This window comes from Nannospalax galili, unplaced genomic scaffold (genome assembly GCF_000622305.1).
Source record: "Nannospalax galili isolate Female #2095 unplaced genomic scaffold, S.galili_v1.0 scaffold135, whole genome shotgun sequence".
Taxonomy (NCBI): domain Eukaryota; kingdom Metazoa; phylum Chordata; class Mammalia; order Rodentia; family Spalacidae; genus Nannospalax; species Nannospalax galili.
Window position 1 is genome coordinate 2,887,994 of NW_008338998.1, and position 26,074 is coordinate 2,914,067.

Here is a 26,074-nt window from a genome sequence, read left to right on the forward strand (position 1 = left end):
CTTTACTTGTTGGGTAAGAATTACATTTCAATACATTTCAACTCAGAAGGAATGAAGCCCAAAAGGGAAGCCTCCAGAGTCATAATGACAGACCCAGGCTCCACACAGAGGCTGGTTGGAGCATGTTGCTCCCACAGCCCAGTGTCTTAGTTCTATAACTTGCTTAATGCAAAGCTAATGCCCTTCACAGTATTGAAAACATGGTGCTCAAGAGGACATGTGTCATATACATAGGAGAAGGAAGAGGGAGTCAGACACTTGCTTTTCCAAAGATGATGTTGAGAGATGATGCATCCATCAAACCATCTCAGCATAGTTTAAAATACTCATGACAAATTAGAGAGTATACAGAAAAGTGCTTAGACAGCACACCATGCTACCACTTAGGCTTGGAACATACTACATTCATTTTCAGTCTTCTGAAATAAAATTCATTTCATGCCAAACTCCTAAGCTATTAAAACTCAGAGGTCTCTTGAGTTTCCTCTGAAGTCTCTACTGGGCTTCAATAACTAGGGTTTTATTTCTTTAAATGAAGACATTAAATGGAAGTTTCTCTTTTGCCCCAAAGTCCTTGCTTTGCCTGTGATCCCTGAAGCCACCCCCTCTAGTGAGCTGCCCGGATCCCTGGAGAGATTTCTGGTGCCCAGTCTGGCTCAGAGTCTTCCTTTAGGGCTGTGCTGCCTTATCAAGCCCATTATCTCCTTTACCCACAACCCACATTTTCTCCATTAATAAGGGGCTACATGGTACACAGGGAAGAAATGAGTGGATAATCGCCTGACTGAGAACTGTCATAACATACACGCAAGGAAACTTTTAGTGGTGTTGTCTAATAAAGACAGATTTTTCCCAAATGGAAATCACCAGAAAGATATAAATTCCTCAGACATGATGGGAAAGAGGTTGAGATGAACTGGTGATTTTGATGCACATTCAGGTTTCAGAATTATGAAGCTGAAGGATGATATCCTCATCAGAGCTGGGGGCAGGAAGACTTACACCTCTGCCATGGCTAGAGCTCTGGAAGTTGTTGCACAGTGATGCACTGCTATCATACAGATGGGTAACCATAGCTTGTGAGGATATCCCCCAGTGAATACCTGGTCCAAAGCATCCTGCTTAGGACTAGACTATCCCCCCAGCATGTACACACACACACACACACACGCACACATGCACGCACGCACACACACACACACACACACACACACACACACACACACTTTCTATGTGATGCTCCAGAAGGATCCAGGCTTTGAATACACTTGCCCCCACTCATAGCACCATACATCCATGAATCTAGTCAGTAAAATTAAGATGCAAAAGTACATGCAAATTGTGCCTGTGCCCATGAGGAGAATTACTAATGAATTCTGAAGAGACTGGATGCATTCCATGTGGCATGGCTATAGACTCTAATATTAGATTCTGAATAGCCTCATTCCCAGCACTGTGCTAACCCTGGGCAAAGAACTACTTAACCATCCATCTCAGAAATTGGCTTGTAGAGCTGGTACAGGCCTGTGACATCAGCACTGAAGAGAATGAGACAGGAAGACCATAAGTTCAAGTCTAGCCTGGACTACACAGCAAATCCCAGGTCAGGTTGGTCTATTTAATGAGAGTATTTTTAAAAATATTTTATTTATTATTTTTATTTTATGTGTATGTATACTGCCTGCATGTAGGTAAGTGCACCAGTGTCATGCAATGCCCGCAGAGGACAGACAGTTGTTAGCTCCCATGTGGGTGCTGGGATTTGAACTTGGGTCTTCTGCAAGAACAGTCAGTGTTAACTGCTGAGCCATATCTCCAGCCTGAGAATATTTATTTAAAAAAAAAAAGTAAACCAAATTAGGCAGACAAGTCTTTTCAGTTGTCTTCCGTTACTTAGACTTAGTAACGCCTCTCGTTATGGAATTCACTGTAGAGAAAAGCTAATTGTCCCTCGGAAAAGGCAGACAACTGTATGGTCAGTAATCTGAAAGCTTGAGTTCATTGGAAGCCACTTCTCAAGGACAAGTGAATCCTCCCCACTTTGACATCATTAACTCTCCTTTATCCTCCCTCATTGACTTTTCCAAGGCAGGAGAGCTTGGGAGTGAGAACATTCTAGCCATGCAGACCTTTAGTTATTGAGAAGCCATCCCATACAGAAAGCTCACGGTGCCCAAGTTAGATGGAACAAGAACACTCTCATTTCAGCACACTATACTTGTACTGTTTGCTATTTTGAAAAGGTATCATATTAATCTCTCCGTGTTTCAATAACCAAACTGGATTAACATTTAAGGAATATATCTACCTATGATATGTATATATTCACTACAAGTTAACAGACTTGAGAATAGGAATGGATAACACACTTTGAAAATGTGGCCATGAAACTCCTGGACAGGAAGTTTTAAAACTGCAGCACAATTCACAGTTTTCTTTGCACACTGAGCTGCAATGTTGCAAAGGACAGATTCTGCCCAGTGCTGGCTACAGGTTAGATAGGTATGGCCCACATGCCCTTATCCAATAACAGACAGAAGATGTACCTATTGCTTTATAGCCTGTGTCTTATGACTCTTTATGCTGTTCTTGTGCCTGCAGAACTATTCTCTCCTTGATATGAGGCCCCCACCACCCGTGATGATCACTTTAAACAATTCTGTATACTGGCAGGAATTTGAAGACACCTGCGTCTACGAGTGTCTGGATGGCAAAGACTGTCAGAGCTTCTTCTGCTGCTATGAGGAATGTAAATCAGGATCCTGGAGGAAAGGGCGTATTCACATAGACATCTCCGAGCTGGACTCATACTCCCGGGTCTTTTTCCCTACGTCATTCCTGCTATTCAACCTGGTCTATTGGGTTGGATACCTATATCTTTAAGTGCTGCTCTTAGGGATGGATGAGTGAAGAGTAATTGGTTTGCATTCTTCCCCCTCCATTATCCCCAGACCAGAAGTGACCAACCAAGTAGCAAGAAAGTATGCTGCTCAGTTCATTCTAAATTACCTTTCAGCAGCATGGGAAGTATCTGGGAAATAGTCCTCATAAGTATTTCACTAATACACACTCACATGTGCACGCACACACACAGTAAATGAATTTTAAAGTGATATTCTTGCTAATCCCTTCTTGAACCTGTAGCTTGATGTTTATGGTCTTGGACACTAGAATCTGCTGGTTACCCTTTCAAAGACTCCCGTAAAACATGAAAAAACTATCCCAGAGGTCATCTCAGACCTCCACCCTTCATGTCTCTTTCCTTTGTGACCCTTGGCACCAGTGTCCATGTGTACAGGATCTCTCCTGGTGGAGGTACACTCATGCTGGCCTCATACTGAGGTCCAGTTTGAAATGCAGTAAGCTTCGGTCCTCTCTCTGAGGCCTGATTGAGGACCATTGTTCTTAGTTTCCTTTACCTGGCCACCTTCTTTCAGGCATGAGAAGAGTACACATGTATCAGCCACAAGTTTCCATTTGAGGAAAAATACGATCTTTAAAATTCATGTTGCTGAAGTGAGAACTGCTGATTATCTCTAAATCTTCCAAGGGAATTTTTTTTTTATTCTAGACTGCTGATTGTCAGCAGTATTTGAACACTGGGTTCCTGGATTAGTTCAACATTTCCTTCCAAAAGCTATGTTTTACTGGACCATGTCTCAACCCCAGACTGTGTGTCTAGCTTATATTATTATCAGGTGTTTAGTAACTGTCTTCATCTTATAAAGACATATGACATGTATAGGTCTTTGTTTTGAAAATACATTCCAGAGTGTGAAAGAAATGTAGATAGGCTTTCAAAAACTTCATAGTGAATATTAATTTTCAAATCAAACCAACTTTAGATGCAAAAAATGGGCAATGGCTTTCATCAGTTATACATTTTGATGAGCAAAAATTATTTTATACTTTGAAATATGGACCTATAGCAAAATCCCAAAGAGTCCCCCCCAGTCAATTCTCTTTTGATACTTTTATAACACAAGATCAGTTTGCTTCTTGATGTTCATTCTTTGCTATAACCGGATGTTGGTGTGCACTTCATGTTCCTGACTCCTTTGATGCTTCATTTCCTCCACCGCTGGGAGCTACATCTCTTCCCAGTCATTAACAGTGCTCTGGTGTTATTAAAATGTCAGCCATAGAATCTCTGTGCTTCTCATCTTTCACATAGAAAACTGAATCAACTTTATTGAAAATCATTCATTTTTCAATTTCTATGGTATATACTATATAATTACTTAATAAAACCACATACAGAAGGAATATATGAAAGTCCTGACTTCACATAAGGAGAAGAGGACAGGAATGAAAGGGACCAGAAAAACTGAAACTATATAGTTCTGTTGATTTTTATTAATACTGTTGCATATCAAGTGAATGTGTAAATACAGAAATATGACCACTCAAATTTTAAGGACAAAGTCTATATATGTTGTGAGATATTAAATTCCTACTTTTATTCCTGATTTTAAACTATATAGTTACTACATAAGGCTCAAATCATTTGGCTTCTATGTAGAAATTTTAAATTAAGTATTAAAACATTAAATGCCTATGGAGAAATAAGCTGAAAATAATGGCTTAAATGAAATTTCTCCTCTATTAGATAGTTTTGCACATTGGTGCCCTAGTGTCTCAAACTTCCCACCTTTGGCATGCCCACTCTTGAGGGTACCCTGGCTGAAGGAGTCCACAGTGCTGAGGACAAAGGGCAAACAACACACACATAACTGCCAACACCATAAATTCAAAAATCCTAACAGGATAAGGAATTTCAACCTGTTACGTTTCAAAAGTTCTGGAGAGAACTAAATTTTCTAGTAAAGTTTTCTTGAGAGGAGCAGAACCTACAAACATTTATTATAGCAGATTTAACTCCATGTTACCTTAAAACAGTTCACAGTTGCCTCTTGCTTCGAAACTTCTCAATATGTAGATAGCATTAGCAACTCTCATGGCATTTTATACATATGACATATGTACAATAACCAGCCACCTTCTACCCAACCTTGGTCATACTAATCAAAACACAGACGTTCATGGCTTCCTTCCATGAAACAGAACTCTCAACTCAAGGTAATCTAAGCAAATTCCACTTAATAAATATTAAATAGACTCCCACTCACTACAGAGGCTCATTGAAAAGAACAAACACATCTACCAAGAACACGCCAGCCAATGTCTGTTTCTCTGTAAAATTCAGTTTTCTATGTCAATCTGAACCCCCCAAAATGAACCATTTCATTCCATGGAACAGGACAGATGCATGTCCCTTGCTCGGGGGCAGAGCTGGAGGCTCTAAGAATGAGTATGTTTACTTTGAGGAGGAGAGATGTTACATATGGAGAAAGTGAAACTTGCACCCCTCCTTAGTCAGCAACTCTCCTTTCCAGGATGTTTGATTAAGAAGGAATTGTGTGGGGCACACAGGCTCAAGCCTATTCTGCCCAACTCTACTCTGTTTGCTTTGTGTGTACAGGTGAGGAGTGCTTGGGTATTTGTCTGAGCGACCTGCATTCCAAAGGTGCTACTGTGTTCCTTACTCTAAGAAGTACTCCAAATTGCGGAGACAATGACTTTGTGTTTGGACAAAGATTCCAATTTTCCAACCACTGTGTATCATACTGAAAACTGTGACTGTCTTCTTTCTTAAACTGCATCCTGGTTGATGGAGAAAAAAAAAACAACTGAAAAGGAATTTTACACACTAATGGAATTAGAGCAAAATGCCTCTTCAAAGCCTAGCAAGTTTCAACAGGGACTTCCCAGATGCTCGACAGAGGACAATATAATTTTCTCTGGACCTAGCCAACACTGCCCCATATTTACCCAAAATATGCCTTAAAATAAAACATAAAGCTCAAAGAGTTCCCATTTTCTGAATGTTTCCATTTCTTGTAATCAACTATATTTTCATGCTAGGTTTGGCTTCTTTTTTTATGCATGGGTGAAAGTAAGATTCATTTATTCATATGACAAACAGGATTATCCTTGATTTTGCATCAGATGAGTTAAGGGAAAACATTCTGTGGATTCTTCAAATGAGGAAATGCTTGTCCATGATCACAAACTATTTTCATGTTCCACAAAGGAAACTGGGTCAAAATCAGCAACCTAGTCCTTTCTATAGGGACTAGAGTTCATAGAGAACCACCACTCCAAACCATTGTACCATAGCTTGCTGCAGTAAAGAGACTTTTAGATATGTATTACAGCTCTGCACAATGCATACCCTGGAAGCAAGAGAAGCGAGGGACCAGTAACCCCATTCTACATTGATCAGTCTTCCTACAGCTAGGAAGCAACAGTCCATTCTATCCAAAGGGCTAGAAAACAAAACAGACAAAACCTCTGCCTCCTTGGCCATTTTTATCTTGGCTGCCAAACTGGAAACTTTATGCGCATTCCCTGAGGCTTGAAAAATTATAACTGGTCCCTAACCATTGTACTCAGAACTCTACCACTTCGATGTTCTTGAGGCATCAAGCATCTTGAATCAATTTGCAGTCTGGCAGCTGTTCTTGAGTTGCTTTTTTTCTGAGAGTTTATAAACTAATTAATATAAGATTTCATATTCAAATATCAGATGACTCAAGATAAATACAATATCTAAATAAGTGTACATTGAAATGTCAAATTTCATTTGTACTGATAAACTGTCTATTTGGAGCTTTAGAACACAATCCTTTAAAAAATTATCTGGAAAGATGTTTGTAAATACAGAGGAACAAACCAGATTTTGAATACATTGCAAAAAGTTTTATTCACAATCTTCTGCTGATCTCCCTTCAAATTGTTACCAATTGAGGGAGAATGTAATCCTCACATATTTATTTATTATTTTTTGGTTTGTAGTAAATATTTGTATTTAAGAGGTTAGCAGTACCCGGTGTCTGAGTCCCCCATGTACTCACAGCCAAAGTACTAGAAAAGAATGGAAGAGTTCAGGATGAATGACAAGCCCGTCTCTGATCTCTCAATGACTTACCTTCTATTTTAAACATAGATTTCTTACATTATAGGGAGGGCAAAAGACCTGTGTCTTGAGATGATAAGGCCACAGCAGCTAAGACAGTCGCTATTCCTAGTAAAATAAGAATTTGGCTTATTTTTAATGTATGATTGTTTTGAAGACAGGAATTTCTTCTTTTCATTTTAAAATGTCTTCAGATTATAAAATAGCAGTTCCATAACAAAAGCTTGATGTAATTCTGCTAAAGCTAAAAGTGAAGATGTTTCTATTTTCAAAAGAGCTTCTAGTTGAATGGCACTTGGTGTTTAAGGGTCAAAACTCTTAACCCTTAGATACTGCTTACATAAAATCCCAATCTTAAACCAACTTAAATAAATCAGTTCTGAAAAAATGTTAACCAAGTGGACTTTTCAGATTATATACAGATGTATGAGCTAGAAAAAATAATTTGGCAAATAAAACTCTCTCTCTCTCTCTCTCTCTCTCTCTCTCCCTCTCTCCCTCCCTCCTTCCCTCCATCCCTCTCCCTCTCCTCCCTCTCCCTCATCCTCTTTCTTTACACACACACACACACCACACCGCCCCCCACACACATCCAAAATAAGCACAGTTTGAATGCAGTGTTCAGGTAATTGAGGCAAATGTAAACTACTTTGCTTTATCTATTCAGTTAAGCACCTACTTTATTGTTCACATTTGTAAACATAATTCAAGGTTGCCCTAGCCCAGGGAGTAGTCTGCACCGTGTGAGGTAATAACCATTCCTGCAGGGAAAGAAGTCTGTCTGCTGAACAATTTAAACTACAAAGGTTGGAAAAAACTGATTCTCAAGAACAAAAGTTCCCTAACCCAGCTGGTGGCTGCTATCTTTGGTTCTTTTCTAGATACTTAAGGATGCTTCTTTGTTTGGGGCAATCAAGTACAGTCTGCCTTCTGTATCCTTAGATTCTAAATCTGTGATTTCAACCACCACCAAGAATGGGAAATATTTTTGTCTCTGTACCTAACATGGATAGATGTTTCTCCTTGTCATGATTTCCCTAAATGTATCAGTGTGACAGCTGCTTGCATAAAATTTACATTGCCTTAAGCAGTGTAAGTTGTCTACCCATGACTGAATGAACAGGGAAAACTATGCATAGGCTCTATGCATATAATGCATTATTTCATTCAAGGGGCTCAGGCATCTGCAGGTTCTTTTATCCTGAGGGTTCCTGTAACCAGTCCCCTGCAGAACTTGAAAAGTGACTGCAAGTATACATTTTCTAGAACAGACTGAGATCCAGATTTCTCCTGGTTGCACCCATTCATTGAAGTAGCATCTTGGAAAGCATATATAGCCCACTTTCATTTTCTTAAATATTTATTTCTTCAATCAGGTGCCTGCAGCATGGCTGTTTTGGTCTCTATGATATCTGCTTTCTCAAAATTAACCTTTCAAAAAAGTTCCCATTTTCCATCAAACACTTTTTAATACACAGGATTTTTTAAAGCAGTCTCCAAAATCACCTGGGGAATAAAGACCTTTGACCCTAAGCTGCTGCCTTACAAATATTATGAGAATTAGGAAGGGAGCTAGTAAGGGTCATGCATAAACACAAAGGTGGCAGGAGTCCATCATTTTGTCTTTCATCTAAGACAGGCGGCGTTCTCAACCTACACATTTTCTGCCTAGGCAAATCCGGTAAGTCTGACAGGGCTATGCCTGCAGTTGCTGGGCTATCTTCTAGGATATCTGGTTAGACCATCACAAATGCCCCTGTCCTTAATGGCTATGTGAGCCCAGACCCGCTATGGTCACTTTCTTGGAAACAGAGGTGGTTCCTAGTTCATGGAGATCTGCTGGAAATATTTACTAATCTTAAATGTCTATTCCCTATGAGATCTGATTGTCAGGCTCTCTGATTAGTATTCACCGCAACAGGGTTTTTATTGAGAATTGTTCAGGTTTATAACAGAAAGGATTTTTGACATTTTATCTTTGTGTGAAGGCCCCAACACACAGAGCTCTCCAGTGGGGAAATACAAACATCTAACCTTCTGTGTAGCCTTGACCGTGACTATCAGTTGACTGGTCACAATCATTGTGTCTTTGTAATGCCAGGGCAGTCTAGAAAGTTAAAAATAAAAAATGACGAAGAAAGAAAAAAAAAAAAACTTTCTTAAGTAGATTTCAGTGCAATTAAATGTAAAAACACATAATCTTGATGACTGACATTTCAGTTTGTCAGCCAGGTATGATGGGAGTATGGCATGACCACCATCATCTTTCTTTTCCATGTTTTAGCCTTTAGCAACTGATTCAATGCAAAGGTTCAATGTCTGCTCCAGGCTGCGATACAGTTAGGACTTGTATTAAGGGACAGAATAGAAAAGTTTGAGTTTAGTATGACTTTTAGATGAGAATCCAAATTCTTGCTCTTTTCACAACAGTCCGCGTGCCCTGGTGCAAGCAGAGTTTTAAATCACATTTGGGAGAGCATGCCACCCAGTGTGCTCTTCCTGGTTACTTCCCTTCTCTCCATTTTCAGCTCATTTGACTTTTCTATTCTTTTTCTTAGAAATAGCATTTTAACTGGCTAAGAACAATTTATTTTCCCTAATGTATCTACATCTTTGGAAGGTGCAAGTTTTGTTACTCAAAGAAACCACCACTCGGCTTCTATCATGGCATTTGGATTTAGGATCTACGGCCCCAGTCATTCATGTTGACATTTTTATTTTGAATATAAATAGACACTAAAAAATATATAGTAGTGAAGTGTTTGCTGTTATACTCTCAGTTTAGAATAACTATTAAAACATTCTAAAAGGCACATTCATTCATTCTGGACCTTCACAATGACTAGTTTTGTGCTAGTGAACCATGTTTACATACTAACATGTTTGTACAGATACATGTTTGTTTTATGATCAGCTCCTGGACTCAGCAAAGCTTCGTTTGTCCTGTGTTTGATAATTCTAGAAAAGTGACAATTTTCAGGGAATGGAACTACATGTATCTCTTTGGGAGCAATGGGACATCTTGTGTTTACATCAAGTGACTGTGTGTTTCTGTGTTTGTATGTACAGCGATAAAACTGGACAACTTATTAATTTGTGCATTACTCTACCCATCACCCTAAATTTAGTTGAAACAAGTAGAAAGGAGCACAGTTTCCTAGTGATAGCATATTAGCTTATTAAAACTCTGGTTAAGGCAATGCAGAGACAGGGAGAGGAGGAGAAAAGGGAGAGAGAGGCACAGAAAAAGAGACAATCCCTATATTCCCCAAGATTTATGGGATCACATCCTTTCTTTAAAAAAAAAAAAAATCAAGATTAAATGCCTGATCAGAATTGTTGTGGAGTGGAACAAGCCAACTTGGCTTGTTAGCATGAGCACTGCTACTCTACTGGGTGCTCATCTGGGGCCTGATCATCTGTGCATGGTGGCCAGCTTAACTGATGAGCTGGAAGGGTTCTCAAGATGTAGATAGCACACAGGCATCACCATGCTTGCTTAGGAAGCCACATTCACAGAGGAATCTAGGCAGCATGAGGTCTGGCTTGAACCATACTGAGTTCTTGAGTGAGCCACGATTTGCACTAGGCACTCTCTTTTTGTGAAGTGTAAACCTTCAGGGGTCCTGAATGGTGCCCTGGGCAGAAAGGGACTACAGAAAGGCTCGGTCGGCTCTATGTCTCTGTGGGGTCCTTCCTGTCTGTGGAGCCTCGGATCAAGGGAGAGGAAGGTGGGTGATTCCGGAACCCCAAAGCATGTAACATCAGCTCCGCACGTGCCAGGAGTGTAGAAGCTACTGGCTGGGAGGAGGGGAGACCCATTTGGTCCAAGTGCTTGTGCCTCAGCAAGCCTGGACCTGGTACAGAAGCCAGGACAGATTCCCTGCTGACATCAAGTGGCCTGGAACAGCCTGGGGTGCGCTGCTGTCCCCGAGGGCCCGCCTCCCTCAACAGAGGACTTACTCCCTGTCCCCTGCAGCTCGTGGTGTCCTAGTGAAGCGAGGGCGGTCTTGCGCCCCATGTGCCTTGGCGACAGGGGCGGTGCGCCGCGCCCTGCTTCGCGCGTTCTGTCCCCGCCTCAGGGTGAAGCTCAGCCCAAAGCCAGCTGGGCCTCCAGGCTGGGCCGCCCTCTGCATTTGTATTTGGATTCCTATGTTTGTACTTCTGATACAAATAAATGCACATGTTGTCAGAAATACTGAAAGTGCACCTCCTTCTGGTTTGAGTGACTGTCTGGGAGAGTGCTGCCTGGTGTCTAAGGATGTGTGACAGCGCTTGCCCCTCTCTGATGCACATCTCTAGGGAACCTGAACCTGGAGCAGACTGTATAATTGAGGAAGAGGCCAGGATGGCTCTGGCAGAAAAGAGGGGACTGTTCTGAGGGAATCTGGTTCCTTCCTCTTCTGCCAAAGCTCAGGAACAGAGATCCTCAAATTACCCACTCCAGGGGAAGCAGGGGACTCCAATACAGCTAAGCAAAGAGGCTGTGCCAGGCTCCCGGTCTCATCTGCAGTGAGGGAATGGATTAAACGGAATGAACCTAGCCCTGCCCCAGCACCATCAGGGCACTGGGAGCTGAGGCCCACCACTTCAAAGTCAGACAGTGCTGCTGTCTCACACAGAGCATAGCTGTAGGTCATGACACACACCAGTAATCCCAATCAATACTAACATGGCTAATGCAGGACAATTGAGTTGGAGACCAGCCTGGGCTACATAAGAGAAGCTGTCTCAATAATAGTAATAATAATAGTAATAGTAATAGTAATAATAATAATAACAACAACACAGCAAACAAAAAAATGTTTCAGTAGATATTACAGGACTCTAGGTCTCACTTAGGTCTATCTGAATGGGACACATTTTACTAAGCAGAGCAAATCCAGGTCACCCAGTTAGATATTATGACTTCACATATTGGTCCTGTCCTTCAAGAATGAGCACTGCACGGAATGAAGAACAGCAGGGGCTTTAAGACATTGTCAGCACAGGACACTTCCCAAACAGGCTAATTCCAGAGTACCCATGTTGGTTTTCTCAGCACTAACTCTGGGATGGCTCTGATCTCTGGTTGAGCAATGGAAAATATGCCATGTTCTGTGACTCCTCCCTCTTACTAGAGTTGGCATGGTCCAGCTGGTTTGTGATCAAAGAAGGAAGATAGATACACCACAAAGCTGGCATCTGTGGAGGACAGAATGCACACACCAGGTCGTTTACTCCTTTAATAAAGGTTTTTCTCATGGAGGCACTGGCTGATGTTTACTGACAACAGACCTGGGACGTATCTCATACTTAACAAATGGGACAAAAGAGTTGAACAGTTGCAAGTGTAACTTCACACCTCTTTTGCTTGATTGCCAGGCTCTGCCAGTCAGCCTCTTCATAGCCATGGCAGTGTGGATTGGACTGCTGAGCAATTCATTGGATATTGTAGACATTTACTTTATTTAAAATCACTTTTGTTGGGGGGGTTCACCTTCAACATAGGTTTTCAAAGGGGCTGGAGAGATAGAAGCAGTTAAGAGCACTGGCTGCTCTTGTAGAGGATCCGGGTTTGGTTCCCAGCACCCACATGGCAGTTAACAATTGTAACTCCAGTTCCAGGGGATCCAACAGCCTCTTCTGACCTCTGCAGGCAATGTATGACAAGGGTGCTCTTACATACATGCAGGCAAGACACACACATAAAATAAAATATTTTTCAAGTTTTTAAATATGCTAAAATGTCTCATGGATGCCACCTGTGTATGATTGGGATACACATAAATCAATAACTGGTACTCCAAACTGAAAAAAAAATCCAAGGTTAGGATGTTCTCTACTTGGTTGTTGAAGTGTGAATTAGGGACTCCCTCTTTTAGTGTTGTTGACCAGAAAGATCCCATAGATTCTCAATAACAATACTGGCTATTGTCATTACTCTTAGTTACCTACCAGAACAGGACCTGACTGCTGAATACATTCAGTAAATGAGTCAAAGAATCCAGCTGCTGTTGACCTTGAAGCTTCATCTCTGCTGGCTAACTTTCATAGTACTAGAAGGTGCTGTACATGTTACTAGACTAACTGAGGATCTCTTGGCTATTGATGGATCCAGTTTTCCTTATGAATATGATGCCTAATAGGTTGACCAAACTCCAATGGATAGACCCACATGCAAATACACTTGAAAAACACATATTAGACTTGATAGGCCTTTAAAAGAAAGACAAATAATATTAGAGGACATGAAAATGGAGGCTAGTAAGGTGGGGGCGGAGAGAGGAGAGAGGGTTGAATATGATCAAAACACATTGTATAAAATTCTTGGGTCAATAAAAATATTTTTAAAATAGGGAGAAAAAAAAAGGAGAGACTTTACAAAATGCCAAGGAGAAATGGGACTCTGCACCAATGCTCAGCTGTCTTATCTTTTCTAAAAGTCCTTCAGTAAATTTCTCTGGGGCAGAACCTTCTAGAAGGATGTTAATCTCTGAATGGTATCATTCCTTCTTCAGGCCTGAAGCACAATTACATTCACACCCAGTTCAGACATTGTAGCCCAAGACCTCTTCCCCAGGAGGCAGCAGGTACTGATTAAACTTATGCAATGACTATTTAATGTCCTATAGTCCATGAAATTGAGACTTAGTACTTTATTGATGCAACGTAAAGAAAGAATTGCAAATCTCTGGAAGTTGAATGGGTCAGAGTTGGTAAATCTGTACTAACACTGTGTCTGCCATCTGACCACAGGTAGGACTCAAGGATACATCCCTCACCTAGAGCCTGAGAAAGGCATTAGTGAGGAAATCCAGCAAGCACTGAAGCACTTGGCAGGTTAAAGTTGATAGCAGGAAATGACCCCTAGCATCTCTGGTATCAATGGGAATCATAATATCCAAAAAGAACAGAACCTGGTGGGATAATATAACCTCCAGACACAGTAGATTCAGTTAATGTGACCAGTCCTAGCGACCAAGAATTCAGTGCATTTTGCTCTGTGCCTCTCCCTGGGGACACCAGCCATCCACCTGGTGCCAGGTTCATTACACTGAACAATCTGCATCATTGAACTGGTGATGAGTGGTTCTTGTCCTCTGAAATAAATAAGTAATTTTAAGTTTTCTAGATAAGACTTTGCCTGTCCTGATCCATGGCTATGTGCACATTCACACAGGGCCTGGGTGCGGTCATGGAAGACCACATATTACCTGACTCTTCAGGTAATAAACTAGCTTTTCAGATGTTCACATAGATCTGTTAATTGCATAAAAATGAGTGCTTTCATTGGTGGCAATGGTTTAAATATTTAAAAAAACATTTTGTTAACATGAATTAATTCCAGAGTATGATGTACTTTGACTGTATTCACTTCCCAGCACCCTCTCTGGCCCTCTTTTCCTTCCTACTAGTGTTCTTCCTCTTTGCCCAAAACCCCTAGTCCCCCTTCAATTTCAAGTAGTGTGTGTGTGTGTGTGTGTGTGTGTGTGTGTGTGTGTGGAAGTTCTGGATTCCACATATGAAAGAAAGCATCATTGTGAATCTGGCTCATTTTACTTAATATTATGATCTTTAATTCCATCCTTTTTCCTATAAATGATACCATTTTTTCTCCTTTAAGATTAATAAAAATTCATTCTGTATAGCTATCAAATTTCCTTATTCTTTCATCTCTTTGATAGGCACCTAATCTAATTTCATAACTTGGCTATTGGGAATAGTACCATAATAAACATGATGGACAGGTAACTCTGTGGTATGCTGACTTGGATTCCTTTGGGTATACTTGCAATCATAGCACAGCTGGATTATATGGTAGTTTTATTTTTACTTTGTTGAGGAACCTCCATACTGATTTCCATAGTATCTTCACTAGTTTATATTCCTACCAGTAGTGTGTGAGGATCCGTGCTCCCTGCCACTCTTTGTAAAGACAGCCATTCTGATAGGGGTGAGATGGAATCTCAGTGTAATTTTTATTTACATTTTCCTGAAGATAAGTATGTTTTCCATGAGTCTACTGGCCATTTGTACTTCACCTTTCAAGAAATATCTCTTCATTTGCTCAGATGTTAGTTGAAATATTTGGCTTTGGTGTTTTTTTTTTTTTGAGTTTTTATAGATTCTAGAAATTAATTCTCTGACAGATGCAAAGATTTTCCCCAATCTCACAGGCTGTCTCTGCACTGTTTGCTTGAAGTCCCTTTTTAATTTGATACCACTTCATTTGTCAGGCCTTGGAATGATTTCCCAAGCAATCAGTGTCCTTTACACTCACCTTTAATCTCACCCATCTCACTCACCTTCTTCTGCTTTACCATGGAAGAGTTTTCATATTTTTTATATAAATATATTCACCATTTATTCCTACCATGGAGCAGAAAATCACTGCACTTAAGGAAATAGTTATCAACCACATATACCCATTATAAAGGCAAACTGAAACCCAGAGTTATTTCAAAGAGTTTATGTTCCTCTGGAAAGGTCATGGTTATTTAGCTATGTTAATGGACTGCTTCTGACTTATGGGGCTTAAGTTCTCTTGTTCGTTAATATAGGTATTTATAAGAATAACCCTAAGTTAAGTTTTGCTGTCGTTACTAAATCATTTAATGGCAGATAATGGGCATTGTCTGCGCAGCATGCTTCAAATCCAGCTCAAATGTGCCACACATGAGGAGAAGTAGCATTTGACAAATGCAAAACCTAATTACAGTGAAATTTTAAAATAACTTCACATTTTCCCTGCTGAGGAAACAAAAAAAAACATGCATGGCTGGGGAAATATTTCCCATTTGTAAAGCTCCTTAAAAATGGGAAAACTTAAAAAGTCAATATTCAATCCATTTTCCCTTTCTATGGTAAATTCTACTTTTCCAATTTCCTCATGTCCAGACCTGAGCTGTATGTGAGTATGATCCTGGGGCTTTCACTGAAGAGGTCCCTAAGCACAGCTTTAAGATTCTGACCTCTTAAGTCTGGGGTAGAACCCAGGAACATGCATGTATGCTATGCTTATCCACTTCAGAAGAGGTGAGGGAAGAAAGTACAGGGGGAGACGGCATCTGAAACAACCTCTTTAGCACTGCCTCAAAATGGGAAACAAGAAACAAATCCATCAATTATGCAGGTGTGCACTGAGTCTAAGAAGCATGTTGTAGTTAGACTGAAGTGACAGCCTTCTCTGTAAACAATGTGGTCCCAGGATTCAGAAGTCTAGCCTTAGGCACTGTATTTGTTGAGGCAGAGTGTCACAGCTAATCAGCTCTGAAGTCTCTGCTGCTCAGCATAATCCCAGCCTTTTCCCTTCTGAGTCCAGGGTCCATCCAGAGTGGGTCTAGCCCCATCCACTGTGCAATGGATCCTCTGTTGTGACCTTTCGTCTCTTCTGCATATCCGATGGCTAGGAAGGAGAATGAAACACTTCTATGGGAAGAATATGTTTACAGATGCGTTTTTAAAATGGCACCATTCCCTAAGCTGAGACTGAAGAACCTGGTTACTCCAGTTGACTGCAGAGGAGGCTGGGAAATGTGGTACAGCTGCATGCCCTGGATTGTGGATAAGCGTCTCTGAGGTAAAAAGGGCAACCTTCTGCAATTCAAATATCAGAAAACTGCATCAGAAATGCTGAAGGACCAGTACAACACATGTGCTAGTGAAGCTAGCTGCCACAATAACTGATGACGTCAGGAAATGCAGACTGAGGCCATCTAGACCCACCAAAATAAATCTAATACAGGCATATTGGAGGCATTGTTCTTGTCAACTTACTGTCTCCAAATAGTTCAATTTTCTTATTTTACATCTAGAATTAACAGCATTTTTTGTTTAGGGCAGTACTGAATGTGGGGCCCAGGGCCCTGTGCACTCTAGCCAAGCATTCTGTAACTGAGCTCTAGCCCTAGTTCTCCGTTTATTAATCACTTTTAAATCTTGAGACAACATCTCAGTAATTTGCCCAAGCTAGCCTTGAGCTAACTCTGTAACCCAGGTTGGACTTTTACTTGTTATTCTCCAGCCTCAGCCTTCTGAGTGCTGGGATTACAGGCCTATATCACTAGGCATAACTTGTTAACACATTTCAAATTCAGAAGTATTGATGCCTGTATGCCTTCATGTTTCTGCTGGTTAGTTTTTGTCAACTTGATATAAACAAGAGTCACCTGAAGAGAGGGAATCTCAACTGAGGAATTTCCTCCATCAAATTGGCCTGTGGCCATGTATGTAGGGCATTTTCTTAATTGATAATTGATATAGAAGGGTTTGTTTATCACACAACAGAAAGCAAACTAAAACAGAAATTTGTCCCAGATGTAATGTTTCTACTGCAACTGAGTCTGCACCTTCACCAAGGTCTTCAAACATGGCCCCTCCCAGTCTCTTCCAGTACCAAACCTCAACTTCTCTCCATGAACCCTTCATGCCTTCAAAACCAGTACCATGTACAGAACTCTTAAAAGTTCAACTTCCAGCTTAAGAAACAGCTTTGCCTCCCCCTCCCCCAGGACCACAGTTTTTGTGTACCGACCCTGAAGAAATACTTCCCAGAAGATTTCACATTAGTTATATTGGTCTCTTCCTAATCACAACTGATTTTTCAGTCCTAGTTAACTAGAATCAATTTTCCCAATAAAGCAAAGGTTTTACTTCAGTGGTGTTGATCTCTTATTAATCCCAGATGATTCTTTAGTCCCAGCTGACCAGAAATCTCAGATTTTCAATTCAAAATGTTATATAACTCTGATAGTCTTTGAGAGACCTCAGACTTCCCTCCAGCATCATAAGCCAGGCCTCCATCTTCTGCTTTTCTCTCAGCACTCCTACCTCCCATAGACCAGCCCATCAAGCTCTGCATATTCAATGGCTTTAACTTCCACAAAACTGTTCATCAAGTTCTGCATAGTCAATGACTTTTCTAGTTCAGAATTTCAAATGTTTCCACAATCCTCCCCAACACAACATGGTCAGGTATGTCTGTCACAGCAAAGCTCTATTCTCCTGGTACCACTTTCTGTCCCAGGTTGCCTTTGGTCAATGTTTTATCACAACAACAAAAAGGTAACTAAAAGAGTTCTAAGTCCTAATAAATATCTTTAAAATCTTGGATACTCAAAGTTTTCACAGATATAAACATTCATACAGGATAGACCTATTTGATGTTGAAGATTAAGATAAAAGTAAAGTCAAATTCAACACTTCAGCCATCTGCACCAGTAATTTGAGCAGCACAGTTGGTAACTGAAACGTTACTTGGGGATTTGAACCTCTCTGTGTGGCAATGCATCTGAGTTTTGTTCATAATACCAAGGTCTGTCAGATAGCATGGACAAGATTGAAGACTTGCATTATTTATTTAGAGAAAAATATTCCTACTTGTCAAGTGATAAACTCATAGACAAAGTCACTACAAACACAGAAGAGAGGCTTCTAAAGGAAGTCATCCCAGTGGATGACAGGAACCTGATCTGGGGCTTCAAGCACCTTCCTACAGCAAGTTGTTTTGTCTTGTTTTCAAAGTGTACACAAAATATGTTCTCTAGGGAAAAAAAGCATTTGCTATCTAAGGTATTACAATTTTCTCACTGAGTAAATATGGGCCCATTTCCACCCTGATCTTTGATCGCCTCTCTGAGCTGTGTCAGAAAACCTCCTGAAGGCTGTGCAGTAACTCCTACATGGAGCTGAGTTGGTGAGTTGGTGCCAGGAATACCATGAGAAGGACAGGCTATGGACTAGAATGCTGAGAAATAAGTACCAGAAAAAATAAGAATTATTGAAAAGCTGTATGGTGTATGTTCAAGATCTTTCCTTTTCCACAACTGAAGAACAAATTTATAAAACAGTGATAAAGGGGCCAGAGATGGCTCTGCAGTTAAGAGCACTAAGTGCTCTTACAGAGGACCCAGGTTTGATTCTCAGCACCCACATGTAGGCTAACAACTGTCCGTAACGCCAGTTCCAGGGGATTCAACACCTTCTTCTGACCTCCATGGGCATTGCATGACATAGATGCACTAATAGACATGCAAGCAATACATTCATACACATAAAAATAATTTAAAAAGTATTTTAAAAGGTAAAAATCAGCTCATTTGGGCATAGGTAGAAAAAGTAAGAAACAAATGGATTCAGATGCAAGAAATGCTATATGGTACATAACAATGCTCACTAGATCGTTGCACAAATTGGATGCAAGTTCTCTCTCCCCTCTCTACCCTCATCCTCTCCCTTTCTTCCTCCCCTCCCTCTTCTTTCTTCCTCCTTTTTCTCCTCCTCCTCCTCCTCCTCTCTTCTTTGTCCTCCCCCTTCTTCTTTATTATGACAGAGTCTCACTAAGTTTAAGTTGACTAAACTGGCTTGAACTTGCTATGTAACCCAAACAGGTCTTGAATGTGTGATCTGCCTGCTTCAGCCACTCTAGTAGTTGGATAGCAAGCATATGCCACCACATTCAGTTAGGACACAGGCTTATTTAAGGAGCAGGGGCTGTGTGGATGTGGCCCATCTGGGACCAGGTGATACTCAGAAAAGAGGCTTCAGAAAACTTTTACAAAACCAAGGACTGTGAAGAACCCTGTCAGTGCAAAACTCACCAGGTTAGCTTTTTAAATTTATTTTTAAAAAAAACATTTCCCATGGCCCATGCAGGCAAAACAGTCATACAGATAAAACTAAAATAAATATGCACAAACTATTTTAAAGACTGGAATCGTGGCTGGGAACTTGCTCATATGAACTTACAGCAACAGTGACAGCATCCACAAGACCTATGTTTGTTTAAACCAGACAAAAACTAGCATAGAACAAGGGAAAGGTAAGAAGCTCCAATCTTAGTTGAGGAACTATTGGCAGCTGATCATTGCTGGGTAAGGGAGAGTTGGTCTTCTTTAAAGGAGTGATGCTAGATAGACTGATCCAGCTCCAGTGGATGAACTCACACTGAATATCTGGGGACTCAAACATGGCTCAATAGGCCTTAACATAGTTATAGAATGCATGAAATCCAGTTTTGGGGCTATGAAGGTTGTAGATAAGGGAGTGGGTCTAAATATGATTAAGATGTATTGTATGAAATGCATAGAAATTCAATAAAATGTATGCTGTAAAAAAAAAGACTAGAATCCCAAGGAATGCCTTTAATTACAGTCTTAAAATCTTGGCCATGTGTCAGGATATCTAAATAATTTTAATTAGCTGGTTCCCATTATTTTCTGGTCTCCATTACTCTGTCCATGATTGTACTTGTGTTTAAGAAAGAACATCTTGGCTTCTGTGCAGCAAACAAAAGCAACATTTACTTGGTGCCTTCTTGAATTTCTTGCTAGAGGGATATCAGTATTGGAGAAAAACACTTTTTGTTTTTGCTTAAAGAGACAGATGGATCCAGGGCTTTCTTTTTCATGGTCAAGGATCTGGTTGGCTTTGTGGTATCTGCTGTCTTCACGTCTTCTCCATGACCAGGGGGAGCAAATGATAACCATCTTCTTACTGGAGTCATATTTTAAGCCCTTCTACAACTTGTCACACTGAGATCCACTGCTGCCACTGTTTATCCAGTACCTGCAGCCGAGCCACCACCATCTTGGCTCTCCGGTTTTTTGTTTTTTTTGTTTTTTTTCTTACTTGCCAAGTTCTAAGTTCAGAAATTTAAGGTCAATATTGAAGCACCTAAAGTCAGGAAAATAGTCATCCTTTGTGATAAGGTTCCTAACATGGTCCAGCACACACACTCAGCATTTCTGGAGCTGATGTGGCCCGGCCTTGAGGCAGATTGCCCGGGCACACTTCATTCTCCAAGAAAGAACATTTTGGCCTCTAAAAGATTGAGAATTCCCTTGAGGCTAGAGAGATGGCTCAGTAGTTAAGAGTACTGGCTGCTCTTTCAGAGGATCCAAATTTGAGTCTAAGCAACCACATGGCAAGAAGCCAAGAATTCTGTAGTTACTCAGCCTGTGAGTCTGGTTGTTTCAGCTGTCGTAATACAGCATGAGGGGGCTGGAGGATTTCTGGGCAGCTGCTAGTCTTCAGCCTACATTGGAAGTCTGAAGAAGCTGGTTTGAAGATCAATAAAGGGATGTAGCAGTGGAAGCAACAGGATGATTGAACTTTCCAGCAAGAGTGGAGGCAATCAGGCAAAAAACCTGTTTTCTACTTTGAATTCTAATATCTGAACACAAACTTTAGAGATCAAGAGACTTTTCTACATTGTTGGCACAAAAGCAAGCTTTAGATGGCCCCAGGTAACCATTTCTTCTCTTCCTTAGTTTTTTTTCTTACTTGCCAAGTTCTAAGTTCAGAAATTTAAGGTCAATATTGAAGCACCTAAAGTCAGGAAAATAGTCATCCTTTGTGATAAGGTTCCTAACATGGTCCAGCACACACACTCAGCATTTCTGGAGCTGATGTGGCCCGGCCTTGAGGCAGATTGCCCGGGCACACTTCATTCTCCAAGAAAGAACATTTTGGCCTCTAAAAGATTGAGAATTCCCTTGAGGCTAGAGAGATGGCTCAGTAGTTAAGAGTACTGGCTGCTCTTTCAGAGGATCCAAATTTGAGTCTAAGCAACCACATGGCAAGAAGCCAAGAATTCTGTAGTTACTCAGCCTGTGAGTCTGGTTGTTTCAGCTGTCGTAATACAGCATGAGGGGGCTGGAGGATTTCTGGGCAGCTGCTAGTCTTCAGCCTACATTGGAAGTCTGAAGAAGCTGGTTTGAAGATCAATAAAGGGATGTAGCAGTGGAAGCAACAGGATGATTGAACTTTCCAGCAAGAGTGGAGGCAATCAGGCAAAAAACCTGTTTTCTACTTTGAATTCTAATATCTGAACACAAACTTTAGAGATCAAGAGACTTTTCTACATTGTTGGCACAAAAGCAAGCTTTAGATGGCCCCAGGTAACCATTTCTTCTCTTCCTTATACATCAGGGAATGGTATGAAGAACTCATAGAGTATTTTTAAAATGTGTTTTCAAAAGATGTGAATGTTTTACTTAAAGCATAAAAAACACAAAGACTTGCAATACAGAAAATCTTGTTTAGTCTAGGGACTATGGAAGATACTCTCAGTAGAAAATGGAATGGAATATCACAAAGCACAAGATGAACCATTGGTTTAATGTGATGAAGGCGGCTCTTAGGGCCAATAGAGTCATTCTTTTCTTGCATAATGAGCTTAGAAATAGAATGAATTGGGGGTTTTAGGGCTTGAAGATTGAGACAAAGCGCAACAACAACAACAAAACAACCACCAAGATTTCTGCATTCCTGACAATGTCTGTGTCAGCTAGTTCTCACAATGAAGTCTAAATTAGCATTACTGACTTTCAAGTATTAATAGAGAAATATGAAGAATTTGTTTTGAAGTTTTAAGGCAAGGCAAGAGGAGATTGTTCTCTAATGTTATGTAAGAGTACAATTTTCCTTGATACGAAAAAAAAAATATGAATTTTTTTCATCTAGAAAAAAGTACCTCCTAACTTCTAGTAGTATGTAAAGTTTGGGGCTTAAGGACCTCAGTGTGGGTGAATTCCATGTTTTTTTTTTTTTTATTTTAGTGAATTCTGTACATTTCAAACAACAGTTCTTAATCACATTTAAACCACCTCCTTCATCCATACCCCTACATCCCCACACCAGACCTCATGCATTCCACCATACATGTTAAGTTCTATGTGGCCAAGCATTTGTGCCCAGATGTCCCTCAGTAAAAGTTTATCTACTGGAGTCTAGTCAGCCTATCTGTACATCTTAAGGAAGGTCTACTCTCCCTTACCCAATAGTAATTAGTCTCCAACAGCTCCCAGGCTAGGGCCAGCCCACCACCCATTTCCCTTGCTCCACTATGGACCCCTGTCTGATTGGATTGGCATGGGTCAGAGTAGATCAAGAGACTCCCAAAATAACACAGGTTATTGCGGGAGCCCTTGGTTATCTGTCAGAACTTGAAGACAAGAATACCATATACCACTCATCAAAAAAGCTTCTTTTTGCAACAGATGAAGGCTATTGCAAAGTTCCACAACTGGTCACACACAGAGAATACATGTCGTAGAGATGCCCAGCCCTAGGTACCATATCTGTAGTAGAACCTCTACACCTAAGACTCATGAAACATAGCAGAACAGGGGGTGGAGAGAATACTAATGCATCCCTCAACTCTAATCAGTGAATTTCATATTGTAGCAGCTTTCTCAAATTCCAAACTTGTCATTTCAAATTTTTTCAAGTTGCTGTGGTTGTAATGCACATGAAGAAACTATTTGAAACATTTAATTTAATAAGGACACACTATCCAGTTGTTTGTTTATTGCATTCATTTTTATTTTATGTGTATGAGCATTTGTCTTGCAAATGTACAAGTGCACCCACATCATGCAATGCCCATAGAGGCCAGAAGAAGGCATTGGATCCCTTGGGACTGAAGTTACAGACTGTTGTTAGCTGTCATGTGAGTGCTGGGTCCTCTGCAAGAGCAGCTAGTACTCTTAACCACTGAGACATCTCCTCAGCCCCACACTATTGAGTTTTAAGTTTTATTTTTATACTACAGTTTGAAATACTATATTTTATACTCTTCTATACTAAAGCAGGTCAGAATTTTACTGGTTTTGAAACCAAAGGGAATAGCACTTATTCAAATTGTGTCATCTTTAGCAAGTTTCAGTAAGTTAGACCAAGTTATTTAAAACTATGGTAAGGGGCTGGAGAGGTGGCTCAGAGATTAAGAACACTTTCTTGCAGAAGACCCGGGTTCAAATCCTAGCACCCACATGGCAGCTAACAACTGTCCATAACTCCAGTTCCAGGGGATCCGACAGCCTCTTCTGTCCTCTGTGGGCATTTCACAACACCGGTGCACTCCCCTACATGCAGGCAATACACATATACACATAAGATAAAAATAATAAATAAAATATTTTAAAACTATAAGAGAGAAGTCCTCCATAGCTGTATGTATATATATATAGGTACAATGATAACAAGTCTTTCTTGGATTGTACTCATGTTAATATGGTCATTTTATAACTAAGACTTCCCCTTTCTTACTTATTTTATCTGTAAATTACTATGAAAATGAAGAAATAAGGTAAAAATGAGGAAAAATGGATAACATTAATAAAAATGAGGCTATCAATGACTGATAGTATACACTATGCCTAAATCCAAAGAAGGCATTCATAAAACCAGGAAATTAAATCTCAGGATCTTATGTCTCCATGCTCTCTAATAACCTGAGAAAAACCCCAAGCATCTGGTATGCATGCATCCTGCATTCTTAGGAGCTCAAATGTGTCACGGCACATTGGTAGGTATCATATCAGTGACCAGAGATTGCATGTAAACCAATCACAGTCCCTCTAAAATTTTGTTCAGTTTTATGAGAGGGAGGGAGAGAGAGAGAGAGAGAGAGAGAGAGAGAGAGAGAGAGAGAGAGAGATTTTCTAATTTTAAAAAGAATATGCTACATTGGTGAAATTTTAGTTACACCCCACAGATGGGGAAGTGTAACACCTCTAGTAAACAAGGAAATATGGAGATAATTAAACGCAAAAGACTTAAGGGCAAAAGTAATAACGAGGACTGAGAGTCCTAAGGTTTTGAAACAGATCCATCAAGTCCATGCAGTGCAGGGAAGCATCTGGAATGGTAAAATCCATGCACTCAACCTGAGGAGCTCTGTGAAGGTGTGGCACCAGGCTTCTCTTTATATTTGGAAAACTGAACAAGGATAACTCTGAGAACCACTGGTGCTGTTCAAGTGCATCTCTCTGTCCCTGGGTTGTCCAATGCCACAAACAAGGCCTGAAATCCCAGATCCACTGCAAGTCTTCAGGTCAACCCCTCTTCAGAGACCTGGACTTACATGTTTTAATCTCCTGTTTACTGCCATATTGAACAGGAGGGACACTCTCTGCAGGAGATGGGTGTAAGGGCATGAACCTGATGCTGTTGGTACCTGTATTCGCTACTTTTCTGTTGCTGTGATAAAATACCATGACCAGAAGCAACTTATAGAAGAGTTGATTTGGACTTACAATTTCAGCGGAAGAGTCCATAATGGCAAAGAAGGCATAGCATCAGGTGAGCTGTTGAGAGATCATATCTCAACAGCTCAAAGGAAGCAGAGAGCGCCAACTACAAGTGAGGAAGGTTATGGACTCTCAAAGCTGATCCCCAGTGATGTACTTCCTCTAGCAAGCCTGCACCACCTCTGTAAACACCACCACAAACTGAGAACCATGTGTTCAAACACCTGAACCTATAGTGAACATTTTTCACTCAAGTCACTGCAGTATCATAAGGCGTTGTGAATTATTTTTCTTTTTATTCATCTTTCCACGTTAAGTTTCTTGGTGCTAAATCAGACACTAAGCAAAAAGTAATTGAAAGACAACTGGGAAGTATTAAATGTGCTAAAATTCCATCTAGAAAGAAAACAAAACAGCATGTACTCATGCATATACACACAGTAACCATCATTCAGAATGGAAAAATCTATTTTATTTTCAATTCAACCACTCAGTGATAGGATACAAACACTGATGAAACCCCAAAATACTGTACACACAACTAGCACAGACATACACAAGGCCATGTGCCTATGGTGACCATGTCCTCTTTGAAAAACTCTGTGTGACAGCTCCATGGATCCAGGATTTATTTGCCCCAGGTGAATTTATCTATTTGTACCAGCTAAAACCTGGTGATAGGCAGAGAAAGCCCTGAATACCTCGCAGATCGGTTGCTGTCAAAGCTTACAGTTATTGGTCCTTGCTCTACCCTTTGAAGATGTGAAACTTTCATCATCCAAAACCATCTCTGCAGGGACCTGCAAGCTTCTCTTTGAAATGCAAACATCTCAGGATATGCTGTTGCTCTTGCCCCAATCACTGTGATGAGGGGCCAGGTGTAGCGAGCCCCTTGCTTTGCTCAGATCTGTGTTATGGCCCACTGTCCTAAAGATGGGTCTAGCTCCTCTGTGTAAACAACATTGAGAATACCCAGGTAGCCCAGTCACAAGAATCTACCCCTTAATGCCCTTCAGTGCCTGTTGGGTGGGCGACCTCCAAAAAGCCAGAACTGAACGGGGGGGGGGGGGGGGGCAGA

General features: G+C 40.6%; 1 protein-coding gene and 1 pseudogene across 1 annotated transcript in view; both read left to right on the forward strand.

The window, feature by feature from the left end:
• The window catches only part of Gabrg3 (gamma-aminobutyric acid type A receptor gamma3 subunit), a 749,929-nt gene extending 745,529 nt beyond the window's left edge, over window positions 1–4,400 (forward strand). Inside the window, exon 10 of the mRNA XM_008833637.2 lies at window positions 2,602–4,400. Coding sequence (XP_008831859.2) covers window positions 2,602–2,883 — 282 coding nt within the window. The 3' untranslated portion in view covers window positions 2,884–4,400. The remainder of the gene's footprint in view (window positions 1–2,601) is intronic.
• Window positions 4,401–18,289: 13,889 nt separating this feature from the next.
• Window positions 18,290–26,074, forward strand: part of LOC103734628 — an 11,965-nt pseudogene continuing 4,180 nt past the window's right edge.